This window comes from Cyprinodon tularosa, unplaced genomic scaffold (assembly GCF_016077235.1).
Source record: "Cyprinodon tularosa strain WSP-4 unplaced genomic scaffold, ASM1607723v1 ctg147, whole genome shotgun sequence".
Classification (NCBI taxonomy): domain Eukaryota; kingdom Metazoa; phylum Chordata; class Actinopteri; order Cyprinodontiformes; family Cyprinodontidae; genus Cyprinodon; species Cyprinodon tularosa.
The window spans coordinates 635,906-659,655 of NW_024038298.1; the positions used below are offsets into that span (position 1 = coordinate 635,906).

The window sequence follows — 23,750 nt, forward strand, 5'->3', positions numbered from 1 at the left end:
CAATTTACAACACATCATCTCAAGGCAATTTACAGAGACAATTCAACCAGCTCATACAGTCAGATTTATTCAGTTTTCTATCTAAAGAAAACCAGCTGATTGCGTTTACTCATTGAATTGACAGCAATCCCTCACACTAAGCATGCTTGTAGCGACAGTGGAGAGGACAACTCCCTTTTAACAGGAAAAAACTCCAGCAGAACCAGGCTCAGTGGGAGCAGCCATCTTTCGAGGCCAACTGGGGTTCAAGAAGACAGAAGCAGAGATACAAAATGCAACTATCAACCAGCTCCAGAGGCGGTCCCCTCCAGGAAAGAAAGAGCCAGGAACATAGAGATTACATACAGTTAGTCATAGTAAGAGAAACAGGACTACACTAAAAACCAGGTCAATCTCCAACATCCATAAACAAAGGTTTTGCTGGCAGCAGAACACAGCTGATATTTCTCTCCAGGATGATGTTACACCCAAACAGGAACAGACCAGATGAAGCTACTATGAGAATAAGCAGAGAGAGCATAACGTTAGAGGTATAACTAACATATATTGCAAAATGGGAGAATAGAGATAGAATGAAGCAGAAAGATGCAAAGGGGTCTCCAAGTCCTCTAGCAGTCTAAGCCTAAAGCAGCATACTGTTACTGTAAAGATAGTTCAGGATAACCTGAGCCACTCTACCTATAAGCTTTTATCAAAAAGGAATGTTTTAAGCCTTGCCTTTAAAGTAGGCAGGGTGTCTGCCTCACAGACTAAAACTGTTAGTTGGTTCCACAGGAAAGGGGGCTTAATAATTACAGGTATGGTGGAGGATTTTCTTTTTCCGGTTGGATCATCAAAATAAGTGGTCCTCCTAATTGTCAATCATTCTGGTGATATGTTTCCCTTACTGGTGGTGAGTCTGACATAGTGGGAAAATTGCAAATCTTTTCGAAAGTAAGCTTGTATGAGCGATGCAAACAGCAACATTTAAACAGAGTGTGGACGAGGAGAAATGGGCTTGTGTATGCTCTCGCACGTGTTTAATAGTTGAGAGGGCAAGTCTTTTCAAAAATTCGCGAAAATTCTCCACTAAACCTTTACAAAAACAGCCTCCCATTCTACTTATAGAAATTCTAGGAACCATTAGCAAACCTGCAGATTGAAAGCAAAGTGCTCTGTTAGGGGTATAAGGAACAATCCCTCTCTGATATAAGATGGAGCCTGGCCATTTAAGGCTTTATATGTGAGAAGGAAGATTTTAAATTCTATTATGGATTTCACATGAAACCAATAAAGAGAGGCTAAAATAGTAGAAATATGATGTCCCTTTTAATTTTTATGTGAACTCTGACTGCAGCATTTTGGATCAGCTGAAGGCTTTTAACTACAGTTTGTGAACTTCCTGATAGTAAAGAATAACAATAGTCCAGCCTTGAAGTAACAAATGCATGGACTAGTTTCTCAGCATCACCCCTGGACAGGAGATTTCTAATGTTTGCAATTATCATGAGATGAAAGATGGAAATTCTGGAAACCTTTTTGATATGGGATCTAAATGACAGGTCCTGATAAAAAAATAACACCAAGAGTTTTTGCTTAATTATCTGACATCAATTTAATTCCATCCAAATTGAGTTACTGACTAATCAGCTTCTTTTTCAGAGACAGAACATAAGGTTTATAGTAATCCAAGTTTTTATGTATTTAGGACATGCCTGTGATCTATTTAATGGTTTAGTTTAATCAGGATTTATAGACTGATATAGCCGAATATCATCAGCATAACAGTGGAAATTAATCCAATAGTGTCTAATAATTAGACCAATTAAGACGATATATATATATATACAGTATTACTGTATATATATATATATATATATATATATATATATATATATATATATATATATATATATATATACAGGTGCTGGTCATAAAATTAGAATATCATGAAAAAGTAGATTGATTTCAGTAATTCCATTTAAAAAGTGAAACTTGTATATTATATTCATACATTACATACAAACTCATATATTTCAGATGTTTATTTTGTTTAATTTTGATGATTACAAATGACAACAAATGAAAATCTCAAATTCATCATATCAGAAAATTAGAATATTACTGAAGACCAATAAAAACAAAGGATTTATAGAAATGTTGGCCAACTGAAAAGTATGAACATGAAAAGTATGAGCATGTACAGCACTCAGTATTTAGTTGGGCCTCCTTTGGCCTGTATTACTGCAGCAATGCGGCGTGGCATGGAGTCGATCAGTCTGTGGCACTGCTCAGGTGTTATGATAGCCCAGGTTGCTCTAATAGTGGCTTTTAGCTCTTCTGAATTGTTGGGTCTGGTGTATTGCATCTTCTTCTTCACAATACCCCATAGATTTTCTATGGGGTTAAGGTCAGGAGAGTTTGCTGGCCAATTAAGAACAGGGATACCATGGTCCTTCAACCAGGTACTGGTAGCTTTGGCACTGTGTGCAGGTGCCAAGTCCTGTTGGAAAATGAAATCTGCATCTCCAAAAAGTTGGTCAGCTGCAGGAAGCATGAAGTGCTCTAAAACTTCCTGGTATGTGGCTGCGTTGACCCTGGACCTCAGAAAACACAATGGACCAACACCAGCAGATGACATGGCACCCCAAACCATCACTGACTGTGGAAACTTTACACTGGACTTCAAGCAACGTGGATGAAGTGCCTCTCTTCTTTTCCTCCAGACTCTGGGACCTTGATTTCCAAAGGAAATGCAAAATTTACTTTCATCAGAGAACATGACTTTGGACCACTCACCAGCAGTCCAGTCCTGTTTCTCTTTAGCCCAGGCAAGACGCTTCTGACGCTGTCTGTGGTTCAAGAGTGGCTTGACACAAGGAATGCGACAGCAGAAACCCATGTCTTTCATACGTCTGTGTGTGGTGGTTCTTGAAGCACTCACTCCAGCTGCAGTCCACTCTTTGTGAATCTCCCCCACATTTTTGAAGGGGTTTTGTTTCACAATCCTCTCCAGGGTGCGGTTATCTCTCTTGCTTGTACACTTTTTTCGACCACATCTTTTCCTTCCCTTCGCCTCTCTATTAATGTGCTTGGACACTGAGCTCTGTGAACAGCCAGCCTCTTTAGCGATGACCTTTTGTGTCTTGCCCTCCTTGTGCAAGGTGTCGATGGTCGTCTTTTGGACAACTGTCAAGTCAGCAGTCTTCCCCATGATTGTGTAGCCTATAGAACTAGACTGAAAGACCATTTAAAGGCTTTTGCAGGTGGTTTGAGTTAAATAGCTGATTAGAGTGTGGCACCAGGGGCCATCAATTTTGAACCTTTTCACAATATTCTAATTTTCTGATATGATGAATTTGAGATTTTCATTTGTTGTCATTTGTAATCATCAAAATTAAACAAAATAAACATCTGAAATATATGAGTTTGTATGTAATGTATGAATATAATATACAAGTTTCACTTTTTAAATGGAATTACTGAAATCAATCTACTTTTTCATGATATTCTAATTTTATGACCAGCACCTGTATATATATATATATATATATATATATATATATATATATATATATATATATATATATATATATATATATATATATATATATAGTTAAGAGCGTTGGGCATAGCACTGATCCCTGTGGGGCACCACAAGTAACCTTGGAGCATGAGGAAGATTTATCATGAATGTGAATAAACTAAAGTCTGTCAGATAAAGGAGATTTAAATCAGCCAGTGCTGTTCCCTTAAACCCTACAAACTACTCAAATATTTGCAATTAAATATTATGATCAATTTTATCAAAGGCAGCCTGGACATCTAACAGGATAAGTACAGATACAAGTCAAATATTTGAGGCCATTAGAATATAATTTGTGACTTTGACCAGAACTATTTCCATGCTATGATGTGCTCTAAAACCAAATTGGAACTCTCCAAAAAGTTTGTTATAGTGTAAGTGGTCACACACTTGGGTGGCAACTATTTTCTCAATAATTTTAGATAAGAAAGGAAGATTAGATATAGGTCTATAATTGACCAAGTAATCTGGATCAAGAGAGATTTTCTCATGTAAAAGTTTAATTACAGCTACCTTAAAAGAGTGGGTGATATGTTAATCATATCTAAAATGCAGGTGGAAATTTGAGGAAGCACTCTCTTAAATAACCTGGGTGGAACTGGATCTAACATACAAGTTGAAGTCTTAGATGAAGATAATAGATTTGCTAACTCTGAAAGTTCAACTGGATCAAAGCAGTCTAAACCCGGTTCAGATTCTATGGCTACCTCAGATGCTGCCTCACCTTCCAGAGATAAACCAATGATAATTAGAGGGGTCCCAATGTTCATATTTTTAATAGAATCAATCTTATTTACAGTATAAAAAATCACATAAAATCATTACTGCTAAAAGCAGGTGGGATTGATGGTTCAACACCGATATGGCTCTGGGTGAGTTTCACAACTGTAATTTAGGATTATTTTTATTTTCCTCTAATAATGAGGAGAAATATGCTGCTTGTGCTTAAAGAAAGGATAATTTTATCCAGCAGTAAACTGTTTTTGCATACTAGCTAGGAAGGGTAATAAACCAAATGGGCGAACTCTGCAGTATTCTTTAGTGATACAGAAGAGATAGAAAGTGGAACAGTTTTTTTTTTTTTATTTATAACATGCATGCATTATGAATTATCTGATATTTATCTGCTTAAGTGAAACCATATTTTGGGGGAGGAGAACGCTGTTAAAGGAGAATTCCGGTTTTTAACACTTTTAGCCCATTTTCTGTAGTGTCCAGGATGAAATCGAATGATCGACACCAAAATTTTGACAGTTGGTCCTGTCTCTGCTTTTTGGCTCATTTAGAATCCACCCCTGGCTGCTTCAGAATGGCTTCCATAGTGCATGTCCGATAATGTCCTTAAAACAACCTTAAACGTTCTTTTTTTAAAATATGCTACTCACCGGGTCGTCAGCGCTGTTCAATGACGTTCCAAAAAAAGTTTCGTAAAGAAAAAACGTTCCTGTAGTGTTTTATTTAGCATTTTGTAAATCCCATTGAGTTCTGTTGGAATAGTCAATATTCCCCTGCCACCGGAAACGGAAATGGGGCCTGTTTACACAGTTGTAGTCTTTTCGCTTCACTCTGTGTACTCCGACGTCGAGGTGCTAACGTCTCTGTTAAACACTTTAAAAAACTCTGAAAATGGAATACGAAAGGTGGATTCTTGATTCTCGACGTCGGAGTACACAGAGTGAAGCGAAAAGACTACAACTGTGTAAACAGGCCCCATTTCCGTTTGCGGTGGCAGGGGAATATTGACTATTCCAACAGAACTCAATGGGATTTACAAAATGCTAAATAAAACACTACAGGAACGTTTTTTCTTTACGAAACTTTTTTTGGAACGTCATTGAACAGCGCTGACGACCCGGTGAGTAGCATATTTAAAAAAAAGAATGTTTAAGGTTGTTTTAAGGACATTATCGGACATGCACTATGGAAGCCATTATGAAGCAGCCAGGTGGTGATTCTAAATGAGCCAAAAAGCAGAGACAGGAGCAATTGTCAAAATTTTGGTGTCGATCATTCGATTTCATCCTGGACACTACAGAAAATGGGCTAAAAGTGTTAAAAACCGTAATTCTCCTTTAAAGTAATCCCAGAGGTTATTAAAAAGTGGTCCGAGAGGACAGGGTTGTGAGGAAATACTGTTATTCTGTTGTCATATTCAATGCCATATGTAGGAACAAGGTCCAAAGTATGAAGATGAGAATGTGTGGGACTATTCACATTTTGAACAAAGCCAATTGAGTCTTAGAGAGCATTAAAGGCTGCATTTAAGCTATCACCCTCAATGTCAACATGGCTGTTAAATCTCCTACTATAATAACTTTGCCAGTATTTAACAGTAGAGAGGCTGCAGACAGATGTGTTGACTCGGCTTCCTGTTCTGCACCTTGTCCAACCCTTTTCAAACTCAGGTAATGGAAAAGCGGCAGATCCTTGAAGTCTCATCCAGTTGCTGACCAGTTGGCTTTTCTTGGAGGGATCTCAGAGCAGTACCAAGTACGTGGGCTATGAATTATTGTCTTGTAGGACCTGAAAAAGAAAGAAACTAGGTGGTTCACTCTGAAATTATGTCAAAAGAGAGTTAAAAAGATCCCACTAATGTCTCTCCGTCTGCCTGCCTCTTTTATCTCATCTGTGCTTTTGGAGGAAATCATTGGAAAACAGTCACACTCTCTGAACAGAGACAATACTCAGGAGACAATTTGTGCCTTTGGAAGCAGAAAAATCTGAGCATTGCTAACCTTAACAAGTCAGGTAGACTGAAGATATTTTTTCGGTTCAAGGACTGAGGATGTGGCTGAACTTTTCACAAAGAAATACTTAGAGTCATTTTTGGTCACAACGGCCTGCCTGCCAAGTCAAAAACAATAGCAGCTTATGACAGGGGGCTGTTAATTATATGTAAATGGTTTTTTTTTTCTTTTTTACTCTTTGTTGTGGTCATCAGCTAAAGATCACAAGTTTGCTCATTAAATATGAAGTATAGTCAGACATCCTGACAAAGAGCATGTCCTTCTTTCTGTTCCCACTTCTGAGCCTGTAAAGTTTAAACCGCACATTTTTACCTGATCATAAAGCACAGACTGAAACTCAACAGAGCCAGTTCAAAGGAAATCTTTCCTCCTTTTTGCTTGTAAAAATGCTGAGCAGATGGCAAATGGAGAAAAAAAAGGCCGGGTCAGAATTTCAGCTCAGTGTACTGATAGAATAACGGGGTGTTTGTGAAGATATGCTAAAACTCTCACAGAAGAAAGTGGCCTTTGCTTACCGACCTGGTTCCGTGTTCTGTGTGATTTCTGCAGCCACACCCTCCATTGATCATACAGCTTGATGGACATGCTGCTGCAGCCAGAGGCATGCTTGCGGACCCAGCCAAAGAACTGCTTGAGTTCCTGCCGCAGGGTGGAGTTCTGTTCAGTGCCCTTATGATCACAGGAGCCTCTTTGTAGCAGCCCTGAAGGGAGGGGGGGATGAATAAGAGAAAAAGAGAGAGAAATGAAAGAAAAGAGAAAAATAGAGGAAAATGTCAGGAGCATTAGGGTTAGAGTGCCTCTAAAAAAAGTATGCACGCAGGCTTGAACGTCTCACATTTTGTCACTTTACGAATGAGACAGTAATCCAAAAATGTGAAGGAAAAAAAATAGCAATAGGTTTACATTATTATTTATATAATTTTTCTTCCTAAAAAAAAGCTCCAACTTCAATTAATTGCTTGAATTGTTTACAAGTATTTGAATTAACTTCCCCAACTTAATTTATTTAAGTTTTCGAGTTATAAATATGGCTTAAGTTGGCTCAACTTGACTCAATTACAACTGAAGCAATTTAAGTTGGAGCAGCATTTACTTTTTAGAGTGACATGTTGGAAGTACAGTTTACATTTGTTTAGTCTCTCTTTAGTCAATTATTTTACAACTAGTTCCTCCAAAGCATTGGTCATAATCCTGTGAGTTAGATTTAAGGGAATCTGTAAGGATGTGTTGATTTTAAAAACACTTAACAGAGTTTGTCCCAGCATTCCAACCTCCCTGTGTCCGTTGCTTGAAGAGCAAGCTAACTCAGAGCAGGACAGGAGCAGACAACAAGCTTTGTTGAGTGTTGGCTCCATCCATCCATCCATCCATCCATCCATCCATCCATCCATCCATCCATCCATCCATCCATCCATCCATCCATCCATCCCTCCATCCATCCATCCATCCATCTTCTTACACGCTTATCCCAATAGGGGTCGCGAGGGGTGCTGGTGCCAGCTCTCTACGGGCGAGAGGCGGGGTACACCCTGGACAGGTTGCCAATCCATCGCAGGGCGAGTGTTGGCTTTACACTGGAAAATGCTAGTTTCCCTAGGGATAGTTGCTAAAAGCTGGACTAGTAAACTTTCCCTCTTAAAACACATGCACTTACAACAGTAATATTACACTTTGAAGTTGTGTTTTACAAACTTTTACATTACTGCAGAGGAGGTTATGTTTTTAAGGAGAATTTGTGTCTCTCTGTGTGCAGGATAACTTAGGGTGACCATATTTTCATTTGGGAAAACCAGGACACCTTGGAGCGGGGGGGTGGGGGGGTGGGGTGATTGAAAGAACAAATGTCTCATCATCGGGATTTGCTCCGTGATCAGAGGAAATGTTACTTGCCGCAGAACAGTGGTGAAAATTGGAGGTTCAGTTTAATATAATACAACTCTGTGAATAGTTCCGTCTGAAATGAATGAAAATAGTTGTTTTAATGGTTATTGAGTCAGATATGAGGCGGTAGTATTTGATTTATCTAAAGGTTTTTATCTGTTACTGTGTAAATGAGTTTGGCTGTAATTTAAGGACAGATTCTAATATATCTGCAGAGTGGGAACTATAAATCTGATAGGAGTTTAATTTTTTTATTGTTGTTTTGCACAATATGCTTAACTACGTATTTTTTGTTGTTGAATATTAGAGATTTTGCAGATATATTTTATACATACATTGTTTAGATTTACTTATGTATTTCTAACCCTTTTGTAGTATAGAAATCCCTTTATTGTCCCACAATGGGCAAATTTACAGCAGCAGAAAGATTATTGAAAATGGTCACACAAATGTGGACCTTAGAAAAATGTATAAGAATAACATAATAGGGAAGAGTTAAAATATAAACAATAAAATACTGTAAAGTGTTTTAACAATATAAAACTGGAGAATAAATAACCAATTTGCAGCTATGGACATTTTTACAGTATTGGATATTTGAAAATAGCAGCAACATCAGAGATGTGCAGAATGACAGCAGCAGGTTATTTAACTGACTAAGGTTTCTATCATTACATTTGATTTGATTTGTTCCTGCTCCCGCTGGTTGGAACCTTTATTCCACTCTGGATTCTTGTGAGTGTAGTCTTTGTTGGCTTTAACTTTTTTTAAAAATCAATAAATAAACAAACAGTTTTGAAAACCTCGGTATTCATTCTTTTCCTGCTTTGTGTGTCAACTTTCACGGTTGCTAAGCAACAGAGCATACGTCGGTAAAACCCGCTGAAGGGAGGACCTGTTCGAATTTACAGCCAAAACTCTTCCGGCCTCCTTATTTTCAAGGACTTCGAAGGATCCAGTCTAGGTAGACCGCGTCCTTGGAGGATGCAGCCCAGGTTTTCGAACAGAGCCTCTGATTAAGAGCAGGGCTGCCTGCACTGACGCGGCTCAGGGATTACGTCACACGGAGCGTCGTGCGCAGTGAAATCAGGACATTTCCTCACTTTCTAAAAAAAACGGGACGCCCGGGACAGGACGTGAATACGGATATGTCCCAGGAAATACGGACGTTTGGTCACCCTAGGATAACTTGAACATTTATGAATGGATTTTTAATTAAATTTAGTGATATATAGAGAAAACAAGCAATTCTCCCCTAAACCAGAGGGTGGCAGCATTGACTATTGGCAGGTTCAGTATTGGACTCCAAAAGTCATGATCTAGGTGTGCAATTGTTAGCTATAGGTGTAGGTCATCAATGGAGGCAAAAGATGCTGCTTGGCAGAGGTGCTTTTCTAGCTTAGTTTGGATTCAACACCAACTTTCTTCTAGTTGCACAGGGTGCAGAAGTTTGTCTTGCAAGCAAAAGGGCACTGCTTCAAATCTCAATTCTGTCTGTTTGTTTGTTGTGCCCTTGGGAAAATCCACCTTACCCACATTGGTGACTGATGGTGGACTCAGTGGCGGAGCTAGATCTGTTTTCAAGGGGTGGCCAAAGGGTGAGCAAGGCTTTATCAGAGGGGTCCATATACAAATGATGAACAAAAGGAAACAAATATTTTCTCACACACACTCAAGTTAAAATGTTTTTTTTAACAAAGATTTGCCATGACCAAACAAGATGTGAAAACGCACTATGGAACAGTGAACATGTAAATGTAAACTCAGAGCCCAGAATATGACCAAAAACTAATTCTCAAAAATAAATAAATAAAACTGGCTCCAAATAGTAAACTGCAAGACAATACCACCAGAGCTGACCAGTATTACCCTGGTGGTATTTATAAAGGTTTGAGAAACACTGCTATGGTCAAATAAGCTTTGAATGGGAACAACATACGTACTGCAAACTCAAAGCCAGGATACACTCAAGAGAGCATAATTCTCAGATTTTGGTGGGAAGAAGCAAAAGGTTTTACAAAGTCATCCATGTTGAGGGCATGTGCCCTCCTTGACTCAACACTGAGAATGCCAAGATGACTTAACCTGTCATCAGCCATAGTTGTTCTAAGGTGGTTTTTGATCAGTTTTAGAGCAGAAAAACTTCACTCACAAGATGCAGTACTGACTGGGATAACAACCGAAATCTTACAAAGTCTAAATAGCTCATGAAAAACCTCTTTATATGGTTCCAGGAACACAACAAAGTCAAGTAAAGTAGAGGATTTTACTACTTATTAACTCTCTGTCACAGCCTCTAACCTGCTGGTGCCTCTTTAAGAAGAACTGGCTCTACAAAAAATAAGACAGCCTGGTATTTAGACCCCATGACTGTTTGGCACAACACTATGTTAACTATCATTTAAACTATAGTTTTTCGTTTTCTGTAGCTAGCTAAAATAAAAAAAATTAAAAGTAGATCCATTAAATTAATTAATATAACTAGTTAGGTTATAATTCAAAGCTTTCATATGACAGTTTTTATAGTGACATTTCAGTCACTATAAAACTTAACAATGGTTTTTCACATATTTTTACCACACACATTTCAAGCAAGAGCTGGGAGATATATCCTGGCCAAATGAATAAAACATTACAGGGCAGCATTTGCACTAAAACATATGTTAAAAAGAATCTGTTTAAAACACAATCTATCAGCAGTAGTATAATCGAGGCACTACGGAGCGGTGCACAACCATTTTTTCTTTTTCTTTTTAGAAATGTATGACAAGTGCCGCCTCTCATTAGGAAGGTAACACAGCGGTTACCGCTGAGCGGTAAAATGTTGTAAATACCTGCAAAACTCCTCAATGTTGTTCTCTAGAGCTGCGGGTATGTTTTGGATCTAGCAGGAACCACATGTCAGTTTAACCAATGAACAGCGTCAGTGAGCAGCATGTAGGCTGCTACTGCATCGGGCTGCCTTCAGGGACAGTCGGAAATTACGGTTTTCCTGGCAAATCTTTGCCGATCTCATAAGTACTATATTTTAAAATGACCGTTTCGAGTGGGGTGGCAGTAGGGGTGGCAAGGGCTCGGTTGGGGGTGGCAAATGCCCCCCCTGCCACCCCTCTGGCTCCGCCACTGGGTGGACTGAGGGCCAGAAGGCACCAGTGTAAGGCAACCTAGCTACTCTCAGTGTCTACCAGGACAGCAGTGGATACAGTGTAGTCCACCACCATCAGTGTGTGAGAGGATGAATGATCAACACTATCGTTGAGTTTTAAAGGTAACACTACACACTAGTGTTAGATAGGGTGACCATATTTTCATTTGGGAAAACCAGGACACCTAGGAGCGGGGGGGGGGGGGGGGGGGGGGGGGGGGGGGGGCGCGGGGTTGGATGTCTCATCATCGGTATTTGCTCCGTGATCAGAGGAAATGTTACTTGGCGCAGAACAGTTGTGAAATTTGAAGTTCAGTTTAATATAATAATACAACTCTGTGAATAGTTCCGTCTGAAATTAATGAAAATAGTTGTTTTAATAGTTATTGAGTCAGATATGTGGCGGTAATGTTTGGTTTATTTAAAGGTTTTAATCTGTTACTGTGTAAATGAATTTGGATGTAATTTAAGGACAGATTCTAATAGATCTGCAGAGTTGGAACTATAAATCTGATAGGAGTTTAATTTTTTTTATTGTTGTTTTGCACAATATGCTTAACTAAGTATTTTTTGTTGTTGAATATTAGAGATTTTGCAGATATATTTTGTAGATACATTGTTTAGATTTACTTATATCTTTCTACCCCTTTTATAGAATAGAATAGAAAATCCCTTTATTTTCCCACAATGTGCAAATTTACAGCAGCAAAAAGATTATTGAAAATGGTCACACAAATGAGGACCTTAGAGAAATGTATAAGAATAACATAATAGGGAAGAGTTAAAATATAAACAATAAAATACTGTAAAGTGTTTTAACAATATAAAACTGGAGAATAAATAACCAATATGCAGCTATGGACATTTTTCCAGTAATGGATATTTGAAAATAGCAGCAACATCAGAGATGTGCAGAATGACAGCAGCAGGTTATTTAACTGACTAAGGTTTCTATCATTACATTTGATTTTATTTGTTCCTGCTCCCGGTGGTTGGAACCTTTATTCCACTCTGGATTCTTGTGAGTGTAGTCTTTGTTCACTTTAACTTTTTTTAAAATAAATAAATAAACAAACAGTTTTGAAAACCTCGGTATTCATTCTTTTCCTGCTTTGTGTGTCAACTTTCACGGTTGCTAAGCAACAGAGCATACGGCGGTAAAACCCGCCGAAGGGAGGACCTGTTCGAATTTACAGCCAAAACTCTTCCGGCCTCCTTATTTTCAAGGACTTCGAAGGATCCAGTCTAGGTAGACCGCGTCCTTGGAGGATGCAGCCCAGGTTTTCGAACAGAGCCTCTGATTAAGAGCAGGGCTGCCTGCACTGACGCGGCTCAGGGATTACGTCACACGGAGCGTCGTGCGCAGTGAAATCAGGACATTTCCTCACTTTCTAAAAAAAACCCGGGACGCCCAGGACAGGACGTGAAATACGGATATGTCCCGGGAAATACGGACGTTTGGTCACCCTAGTGTTAGATAAATCCAACCCTGGTAAAGTAAGTGCTTAACAACAAAGTGTTGTTTCATCTCTGTCTTATTGAACTAGATCTAGTGTAGACTAATTTAAACTAGCTACCTTTAGTTGTGTAAAATTTACCCTCTCCGATCTACATCTTGGTTGATCAGAACTCAGTTTACATCGACACTAAATAAACTGATCCAATCATGATGTGTTTTGAAATGTAACAAGCGTTCGATCAAATCAAATTAAATCAAACAATTTAAGTGTCTGCGGAACTGTCTAATTTTCCAGAAAGGCTTTAGTAGCACAAGAAGAAACTACCTGTTTGGTAAACAGGTACTAGTCCACTCATCCTTAACTTTAGCTGCTCTTTGTACCTGCCCATCACATTTCTTTTTCTTCAGTTGTGTCTGTTGATGTAATTCTTTCCATTATGGACATTCATCTCATCTTTGTATCCATACTTTTGTATTTTGCAGACATTTTAGTTAAATTAAGGGCTCAGCAGAACCTTATGCTAAGGCTCATTAGCTGCAGGGGTAGAGGGCAGGACGGCAGGTTCATCAGCACATTACATTTAGAGCCACTTCCTCCAACAAGGAGGACCAGGAGCCAGTGGATAAAGGCTATAAGTAAAGAGAAAAACAATGTTGATGTTGCACACATGCGCAGTGGAGATTATTTAACTCCAAAGATCTGAATGTGTGTATACATGGACAACAAACTGGAATGGCAATAAAAAATAAAAAAAATAATGCAATAAAAAAACTCCCTCTCTCTTTTGGAATTTAATTTCTTTCCGATCTGACCAAACTGGATTAGAATTTTCATTCTGACATGTTTACATGAAACATTTTTGATCTGATCAGGCCTTCAATTTGACTATTTGTGTCCATCTAAGCATAGCTTCTTTAAAAGTGTTGAATTCAGTGCTTTGTGCAGCCCACTTTTGCTTACACGTCTACTTACCAGCGGGGTACATCTAGAACCAAAAATGTGTGCTGACTGTAAAAAAGCTCAAATTCATTAGGATCTGATGGACAGTCTTGGTTTTTAAATATAATTAGCCAGTTGGATTTAGGTCAGGACTTGAACTGGAACTTTAAGACACATGGTTGCTTCAGTCTACCACTTTTCATCAAACCTCTGACTAAATCCTTTAAACCCTCTGTCCACCTAGAAGGTTAAGCTATATCCAAGCCCCAATTGTTTTGCAGAATCTTACAAACTTTCAATATCACATTATTTAGCTCCATCCATCCTCCCATAAACTCTGATCAGGCTTTGCTACTCCTTCATAAGTAGAGCATCCCCACAGCATGATTCCGTCACAACCATCTTTGAGATTAGGAATTCTATATTTAGAATAATGTGGAAAACAGAAAAAAAATATATATATGGCTAAATACTACAGATTACCCACACTTTAGGAAACATATAATGATGCTATCCATAATATCTAACAGTAAAACATGGTGGGGTTATCATTGTGGTTTGGGAAAACACTTCCTAATGAGAATCATACTCCAGCTAGACAAGGACCCCTCAATATACTGTAGAGGTTATAATTTGGATTAATGAAATAAAAATCAAGGACTTTATTAAACCTGCAGCCTCAGAAATAAAAAAAGTTTGAGTCTAATTTGCTCTCATACAAAGATAAAAAAGCCTAGAATCCCTTTGTCTATAGGCAAAGCTAATAGATAGACACAACACAAGCAGTATGCCTCTACAACTAGGAGTTTTCTCTTTAGTAAATCATGAGCTACAAATCTCTATTAGGATGAAAGTTAAATCTCTTTTGTCATTCCTCTCAGAAAAATTGGGTGTTTTCTTACAGACCAAGGCATGTCCTTTGGTTTAATGTCCTTAACCTGGGAGTAACGCCATATTTGGTTTACAGAGAGAGAAGGTTGTCATCTGCCAGAATCAATCCTTTATGGCAAATGACAGGGCTCGATAACGACTTCCCCCCCCTGGGAACTAAATACCAACATAAGTTATTCAGCTCATTATCTGCCCCAAAACCTGCTTCCACTCAAGCTTTATAGGCTCTGTCTTTGCCACAGACTGACAGCCAGCTCCGTAACTGGATCAATCTTTGAAGCGGACGAGAGAAATTCATCAAATGTCCCCCCGGCTCTCCAGTTCCTTCTAATCCTCTCCGCTGAGATCTCTATCTAGGTAGCAAGCCGACTGATGTTGGGTATCCTCCAGGTCACATGCGGTTTGGATCTTTTTGTGCAGCAGGATGTTTAATCAGGAATAAGAGACATTGTTTTTCTGGCTTTAATTACAAATGAGAGGTTCATTATAAGAAAGCAAAAAATGGTGAAACTGTTGGGATCTTAGATTTTGGGTTTTAAAACTCCTAAGGCTGTGAGTCTGCAACAGAACAGAAAGGTTTCAAACAATTTAAATTGTTGCAGTCTTTCTATCTAAACATCAGTGGATATTACTCAAAAGTTCCTGTTAAGGCAGATCTAGTCTGGTATTAGTGTGAAAAAAATTATGTCTAACAAAAAATGTCCTTTTGGATCTATTTTACACATACCTGATGGGGTGGAGGCTGCAGCTGGGTGGCTCCAGTCACTCCAGATTCCAGGTTTTCTGGAACCAAAGATTCCCACAGGCTTGCACCTCAGCTGGACAAAATAGACAGTGCCAGGCTTGAGGCCTGCCAGACGGCATGATGTCAGGTTTCCAATGTTATCAAATGCCTGAGAGAAGAAACGACACAATAATCAAACAATGGATGGCGAGTCGATGTCTTTAAAAACGTCATTAAAATTCTTTAAAAATAACATTTCAATTCAGTAGATGTTTAGTTATAGAAGGACAGTGAGAGTAGATATAAAGTCTTAACACTTGTACAACTTTCTGTAGACATGTCCTGTAGAATCAGAACCCTTGTAGATAAATCTCCTCTGCCTTCCCATCAGTGTCTTTTTTTGCAGGAAGAATAAACCTTTCTTGTGTCTTTTTCTTTCAGAAATACTGAGCTGCTTTGTTTTTAAAACATCAAAGACAAAGTCTGAAAGAATCACAGCTTCAAAAACCTCTACTTCTACTGAGTGGGATCAAAGCCACGGTTCAGAAGACTGGGATTGAATTAAAATGAAGATATGAGGAAATCTCATTAATACTGCCAGGGAAGCTTTAGCAAAGACTGTGATAGTTGAACAAAGTGATGTGTGGGTTACCTTCCATTCAGCACTGTCCTCCAGCCTGTAGCGGATCTGATATTTGGCCTGAAACAGGATGTCTTTGAGCTCAGGGGGGCTGGTCCAGCGGACCATCAGCTGGTCCTCAAGGGTGCCGATACGACTCACCTGCACGTTAGCAGGAGGGTCTGTAGTTACTGCAGAGACAAGGACAGGCTGTGAAGGGTTTGTACAGAGCTCCCTTTTACTCATTGTGCAGATTTACAGGATTTGAGAGTTAAAAAGGCAGAAAGATAAAATTAAAATGGATTTAGGAAACACTGAGTAGGGGTGTCATATAGTATTATATGACACCATCCATCCATCCATCCATCCATCCATCCATCCATCCATCCATCCATCCATCCATCCATCCATCCATCCAACCGAGCAACCAGAGGCAAAAACTTACAATAATAGAGCAACCTCATGATGTTTTTGATATAACTTTTTTTTTATTAATTAAATGAATTTTTCAATCTCAATAAAACTGCTAGAAAAAAGGAAATGGTTGAAAATGTAAAATACTCCAAATACAATGTGTTCCTTTGATCTTGTGTTTCAGGTGGTTTACTGACTTTGGCTCTGATAAGTCATTGCTTGCTGTTAGAACATGATGTTCCTTATTAAACACAACTGACTGCAATAAAATAATTCAGCTGCTTTGAAGGAGAGGAACCAGAGGAAGCATTAAAGAGATAACCGCACAAGAGAAAAATAAGCCACTGATTAATGAAGGTATTAAATATCTGTAAACATCTGCTCAAAACAATTCCTCCGTTTCTTTCACTGCTCATTTATTGCTTCTACATTACTGCTGTATGAATCCCATAACACCTCAATGTTTTCCTAAATGTTCACAACCTCCAGGTTATTGGTTTGCCGTTGTGGTTTGCAGGTAGCACATAATGGGCAGAAACAACTCCAGGATCAAACGCTGCTTCAAAGAATTTTATGTTTAAAGAAGGTTAGTGGAAAACAACATGAGGAAGTGTTGGCCAAGTGGTAAGAGCAGTATGCCTGTGCTCTGAGAAGGTTGCAAGTACTCGGTTTGATCCCCACAGCCTGCCACTCTGTGTCTCTGACAAGACCGTTAACTCCACTGCTCCCCGGACTCTGCACATTGGCAGCCCACTGCTCCCCAAAAGGGATGGGTCATATGCAGAAATTTAATTTCTCCATTGAGACATCAATAACTTCTATATTATTGCTTTAAGACAGGCATACCCAAACCCTTTCCTCAAGGGTCGCTATCCTACAGGTTTAAGAGATTTCCTTACTTCAGCACAGCCGATTTTCATGTATAGCTTATGAACAGGCCTTTGCTGAACTGCAATGATTAGAATCAGCTGTTCTGTAGCCAAGAAACATTGAAAACCTATAGGTTAGCGGCCCTCAAGGTCTGAATTCTGGTATTCCTGCTTTAAGGCATTAAATGTATTTTTTTTTTTTTTTCAGTTTATTTATATAGCGCCAATTCACAACAGATGTTACAAAAGGAGCTAAACCTAAAACCAAAGAAGACATTAACTAGGAGGCATCTAGTTAACAGTTCTAAAAAAAATTTTTTTCTGTCTCTAAGCTGTTGTCATTTATTTGAAGGAGACCAGAAAAGGCCAAATGGGGTTAATGGGATAATACACTGTTTTTGATAACAGATGAATACAAAAGCAATTTTAAAATTGTTGTTTAATTAATGAGGGGAAAAGCGTCCTAATGGGAAAGAGTATTTAGCCTCCTATAATTATCCACAACAGCTGAGATCACTCATAGCCACTCGATGGCACAACAGTAGAAACACAAAATTACCTTGTGAACCTTGTCAACGATCAGATAACTTAACTGTAACTTGTGCCGACATATGGCATATGCTGGTGTACGTCGGGAAATTTGAGCATGCTCAAAATTTTTCCAACATACTTGCCATATCTCGACGTGTGCCAGAGTGTTCCAGCGTACTTCAGCACGCTCGTAACTTATACAAAACATACCCATAACTTATCCAACATATGCCAGCATTTTTGCAAGATTTTCCGTCAACAGGCATACGCCCGCTAAATCGTCATGGTGTGACAGGGGCTTGACTTAATAAGAGGGAGATGGGAGATAAATAACATCAATGGCAGAAAATCCAAAGTAAAAACCACTGCTGACAAAAAATAACACAGAAGGCTGTCTCAAATGTACCAAGAAGAATATTCATTTATGAAAGGTGAGTTACATCTGATGTAAAAATTGTGTTTAAAAACAAAACATCATATCGCCACTCAAATATATTTGTAGTGTGACTGCTTGGTTTCTTCAGGAACTGGACAAACCACATTATCAAATGGCAGTTCTGCTGTTGATCAGAAAGTCCTGACTGAGAATGTTTTTGCATTAGTTGTTTTACCTTAAGCTCAAGGGCACTTAAGTTATGAAAGAAAATAAATTAAATCCAAATGAGATTCTATGGCATGGCCTAAAACAGAACCATCAGTATTAGAATCCCTCCAGCGCTGTTGCTAAAGAAGAAATAGTCTTTAATGAAGGGTTGGCCAAAACTACTGTGCTTTTTTACTAACAAAAAAATAAACTGCCTGTATTCACCCTATATGGCAGTTCAATCTTGAAAAACTATCAAACTATCAAAGAGAGAAAAGACAATTAGAAGAAATGTATTGATACAATTACTTGGTCTTTGGCTCTCAGAAAGCTGCAGGAAACACAGCGCTGAATTTTGATAGATATGCATGAACTGGAGTAAAGAACAGGGCTGTTTCTCAAACAATTGAGGGCTGGTGTCCTGCTCCTTTCAGATGTATCTCTCACCATTAGCACCTGAAACAAATTGCTTAACTATCACACCAGCAGCAGTCAGGCTCTGCTGATGAGTTCATATTGGAGAATATCTCCAGGATTAAAGGACTAATGTTTCAACAGGACCTTGAAAAACTAATTTATAAGTTCCTCTTTGGTAGAAGGACTGAACGGTGGAGCAGTGGGGTGGCGCTGTTGCCTTGCAGCAAGAAGGTTCTGGGTTTGAGTCCCGGCCCAGGATCTTTCTGCATGGAAATTGCATGTCCTCGATGTGCATGTTTGGGTTCTCTCTGTGTACTCCAGCTTACTCCCACAGTCCCAAAACATGACTTTTAGGTTAATTGGCTTCTCTAAATTGTCCTTGAGTGCCATGACCTCATCAAACCAAAGACAGGTGACCACATCCCCCCAGTTTTAAAGCTCTTATACTGACTCCTCATATCTCAGAGAACATACTTTAAAATACTTCTGTACTCAAAAATAAATTACAGATTTGCGGTCAGTGTATCAAACCACCCAGACCTCTCAGGTCTTCTGGCTCCAATTTACTCTGCAGAACAAGAACCAAACATGGAGAAGCAGTGTTTTGTTTTATGCTCCAGTAATCTGGAAAAAACTCCCACAAAGTTGCAAAAGCACTGAGTCGCTTAGTTGAAATCGAGATTAAAAATGCATCTATTTAAATTTTATACTTATAATTTACACTTATATCCACAAATTTTAAAGTATCACTTGCATTCTCTTTAATTCTTTGTGTTTTCTCTATGATACTGCAATGTATATTTCTTTTTCTCATGTATAGCACTTTGAAGTGTCTTGCCACTGAAATGTGCTATATGAATAAACCTTGCCTAACTGAATTAAATCCCCTCTTCATTTCCCTAGATGCCAAGTTTTCTCCAGTCTTTCTTATCAACTTGCTGCCTAATAACCAGCTTCCTGGATATTACTGACCTACATCCAGGACGTCGAGGGAGAGGATGTCAGAGGTGGTCGAGCCCAGCTGATTGGTGACCTCTATCCAGATCTCATATGGGGTGAACAGAGCAATCTTGGCTGAGATATGACAGACGTAACCCTGCTTCTCTGCGATACAGTTTTCACACTCATTTTCTTTTTCATGCCACCTGAACACAAAACAAAAAAGCTAAATATTTTGCACTAAAGATGATAATCTACCAACCTGCGACTGTTGCACACATTGGTAAAAGTGATAAACTGTATGACAGAAACACTTTGCTTGTCTACCTGAGGAATGTTGGGTTATTCACTGTTAGCTGCCTTACCTCAGTTTGTATTTGAGGGTGTGTTTGGTTGGGATGTGGGTCTCACAACTACCACCCACCCTCCACCTACAGCTCAAATCCTTTGCATTGTGGGACCAGCATGTTAAATTCACTGGCTTCTCTGGAGGCACTGGAGTACATAAAAAAATCAGATTCAGGCAATAAAATTATACAATAGACTTTAACATCTTCATTTAAAGTAAAAGAAAATATTGGAAATTGTTGCTGTTTTAAACAAGTTAAGAAATAAACTCAAAGTATTACTTTGAGTTAATTTCTTCAATTTTTCACTTTAACTGTTAGTAACAGAGTTAACATTTTAGGTCTTATTATGTGACGTTATGCAGGTCACTTATTAACATACAATTCAGAAACATGTTCTTTTTGGCTGTTTTTTTTTTTATTAATTGTTACACATAGGCTTAGAGAGCTAGAATACTGAAGACTGATTTCATTGTACAATCAAACACTCTGGAGGTAAATTTAATGTTAAAAAATCATTGTAGCCTCAAAGCCATGTTGGAAATTATTTCAGGCAAAAAAGCTTTCACCAAATAATCAGATGTTGCATCAGTTTTCAAGAAGCACCTTCCTTGCTTTTAATTTAAATTCAGTTTGCAAATAAGGTATTATGTTAACCTTATATAGTCATTAAAATAAACTAAAAATGACTAAAGAAAGTTATCAATCAAAATGAATATAAATCTATTTTTTAGTTTCTTGTTTTAAAGCAATGCATGACATACCCCTGAACTAACTTTGGTTAAAAAAGACAAGATGGTGGACCGAGAGCATCTGTGAGTCTCAGTTTCAAGATAACATTGACAATCTTCTCAGTCACTTTTGAGTATCTATGATGCTTCCACCACCGTGCTTTACTGTGATGGTGCCCAGTGTTCCTTTTGTCACATATAGCTTGGTTTACTCAGTTTGGATTCCCTTCAACTTCAAATTTAACTTTCATGTTTTCAGTGTCTCCTACATGGCTTGAGGAAAATTGAAAACAGGACTTGTTCTGTTTTATAGCTTTCATCTTGCACAGTGATTTTCGCTTTCAAATGATAAATTAACAAAATGTAAAGAAATTCAAAGGGAATCAAGCTTCTACATACTGCCCACATAGAGACATGAACCAGCGAGGATGCGCCCATCTGCTCTGTGACACATCAGGTTGTCTCCGGATCTCTGCTGTGAGCCGTTCAGGCTGTGAAGCTCAATGCTCAGGATATTGGAGGACACGATGCTGTAGGTACTGCTTGACAGACGAACACCGTTCAAAGTCCAGAATAATGAGCTGGGGTGGAGGCCCAGCTCTGCACTAAGCGTGCATGTGGCTGTCAAACTAGAGCCGACTCTAAGGACAGGATCTTGAGGGGAGATTACTGCAACATCTGGATTAACAGAACACACCAGACAAGCCTTTAGAAAAAGCTGCTTTTACAACTGCATTTTACTTGAGCAAGCCTTGGTTTTTAGCGTACTGCTGCTTCTGATAACCAGGAAATACATGAAGTAACAAACTAACAGTTTGTTCAAAACAAATGTACAAAACCTGAAGACTCGTTTAGCAAAAAATGAAATTATTTATACATGGGGAATTTATTATATTAAAAAAATCAAAAACTTACATCCATGAACATTACTTTGAGGAAATCAGAATTTTATTATCAATACATTTTTTTATCTGGAGCATAGATGTAAGTTCAGTTCTCTGTGCCTCAAAATAGGGAAAAATACAATGAAATCTATAGAGTTTCATAAATAAAAAAAAATAGCTCCCTGCCTAAATGTGCCTTAATTCACAATGAAGAGGAAGAACTCGAAGTATGACAAGAAAAAAAGCTGCTGAACGTTCAGTTAAACTTGCTCAGTTTCACTGAACTCTCCTATTTAAATATTTAAGAAGATGGAGTTTAATTAGATTGTTTCATTCTACAGCGCTAAAAAAAAAAGGAAAGGCTTCTTTGGTTTCAGTGTTATAAGAGATCGTGAGTAGACATGACCACATTTCAGTATCGCAACATATTTGTCTTTTCTTCCTTAGTGATCTTTAGAAAATGCAGCCACACTGCACTACAATTAAGTAAGAGCTCTGCTCGCATTTATAAGATCATAATGAAGAAGATAAATAGAGCTGTCACAGCAGTAATCAAAAGGTTCTCTGGTGTTTTCCAGCAAAAATTATTAAACGTTGTTTTTCCATACATGAATAATCTTTTAAGCATAAAGCTTGCTGGTGTGATTGATGTCCCCACCGTAACTCTTAAATAAACCTACTGGGCTTAATTAACAGCACTGCAGGTTTTTGACACTCACTCATTATTGAGTGTGCGACCATATTTTGAATTATGCTCCATGTAATAATAATAATAATACAAGTAACTAATTAGATTGCTGTGGGTTAGGTTGAATAAAAATATCTGAAATGATTGCTTTCATTTCAACTGAAAAATACAAGCATGTCAATTCTCAGTCATTAACTAAACCTCAGCACGTCTTTACATGTTTTCTTGTTAAAGAGTCAAAAAAAAAAACACACTAAAGATTCATCTTTTATTTCTTTAATTAGCAGAAAAGTGAATATTTCATCTCTATTTTCAGGAATAATGTCAACTATGATATAAAACACCTGTTTTTAGGTTATTTTATCATAAAAAAAAAATGTTAAAACTGTAAATTTACAGCCATTTTTACCATTTTTCAAGGCTGCACTTTTAAAAGATGAAATTGTCCAGTGAGCTGTTTCCAAACGAAATTTCTTTTTGTTTTACACTTGCATAAACAAAATGGCAAATAAAATCTGTTTTAAGTCTCTAAAGTCTAAAAAAAATTAACAACTGAAGTATAAAAGATTTCCTTATATACTATTCTTTCTTATATTTTGGTGCAGTACTTCTGTTTTTTTATTTGTGTTTAGGATGATTTAGCATAGATTAATTCCCTCTAAAAATTGATCCTTTGTCATGTATTAGCAAAAACTCCCAAGAAAAGGTTTTGCAAAGTATTTGTGTTATGCGTAAAACTTGTTTTTTTGTGTGAATATTTAGCTTTTTTTTATTAAACTAGTCCATGTACAATTATTATATGCAAGCTAAGATGTGACAATAAACCAAATACAATTGATAAAGCTATAGAATTAAAATTATAGATGCTTATCTAATGTGTGTGTCTCATTGCGGAGCATCCTGGTTTGGAGGCAAGATGAAATTACTTACTTACATGTGAAGGAGAAGAGCACATATGGAGCTAGAAGCAGCAGAAACAAGAAGGAAATCATCTTCAATGACCTGCTTTTCTTTTGTTTTCCTCCGGGTGTCTTTTTGAAGTCCCAGTATCCCACTACCAGATGGATTTAGTGGAGGCAGGAGGACTTGTTCATCTTACCAGTTGGAGTTCTTGTGACAAAGAAAACTACCTGCTTCCAGTCTAAGAAGCACAAGTTGTACCTTGTTACGTCTCCAGTTGCTGTAGTTCTCAGGTTCAGCTTCCTCCTCCAACTCACATCATTATTGTTTCTGAGCCTGTTCCCTCCCAGATACTCAAACACACCCTCAGATATTAAAACAAGTCCTTTGTATGGGGAAAAAAATTCAGTTAGGTAGATAAAACAAAACAGACCTCTTTATTGACCTGAAAGGGTCTTTGTGATAAGCAGACAGAT

The 23,750-nt window shown here is 38.1% G+C and overlaps 1 protein-coding gene across 1 annotated transcript; it reads right to left on the reverse strand.

Moving 5' to 3' along the window:
• Window positions 1–5,643: 5,643 nt before the first annotated feature.
• Window positions 5,644–23,672, reverse strand: crlf1b (cytokine receptor-like factor 1b). The gene is made up of 8 exons (XM_038279060.1): window positions 23,309–23,672; window positions 21,202–21,480; window positions 20,090–20,219; window positions 19,758–19,930; window positions 16,005–16,162; window positions 15,356–15,521; window positions 6,832–7,013; window positions 5,644–6,088 (listed from the first exon to the last, which is right to left on the reverse strand). Exons 1-8 carry the CDS (start codon window positions 23,364–23,366, stop codon window positions 6,065–6,067), a joined length of 1,170 nt encoding a protein of 389 aa, XP_038134988.1. The 5' UTR covers window positions 23,367–23,672; the 3' UTR covers window positions 5,644–6,064.
• Between the last annotated feature and the right edge of the window lie 78 nt (window positions 23,673–23,750).

What these genes read in the sequence shown, in the direction of transcription:
- crlf1b (XM_038279060.1), bottom strand. Translation starts at nt 23,366, where the DNA reads ATGATTTCCTTCTTGTTTCTGCTGCTTCTAGCTCCATATGTGCTCTTC. An exon ending in TGTGCTCTTCTCCTTCACAT is followed by an intron (nt 21,481 to 23,308) that starts GTAAGTAAGTAA and finishes CTGTTAATCCAG; the next exon opens with ATGTTGCAGTAATCTCCCCT. An exon ending in AGGACAGTGCTGAATGGAAG is followed by an intron (nt 15,522 to 16,004) that starts GTAACCCACACA and finishes TTCTTCTCTCAG; the next exon opens with GCATTTGATAACATTGGAAA.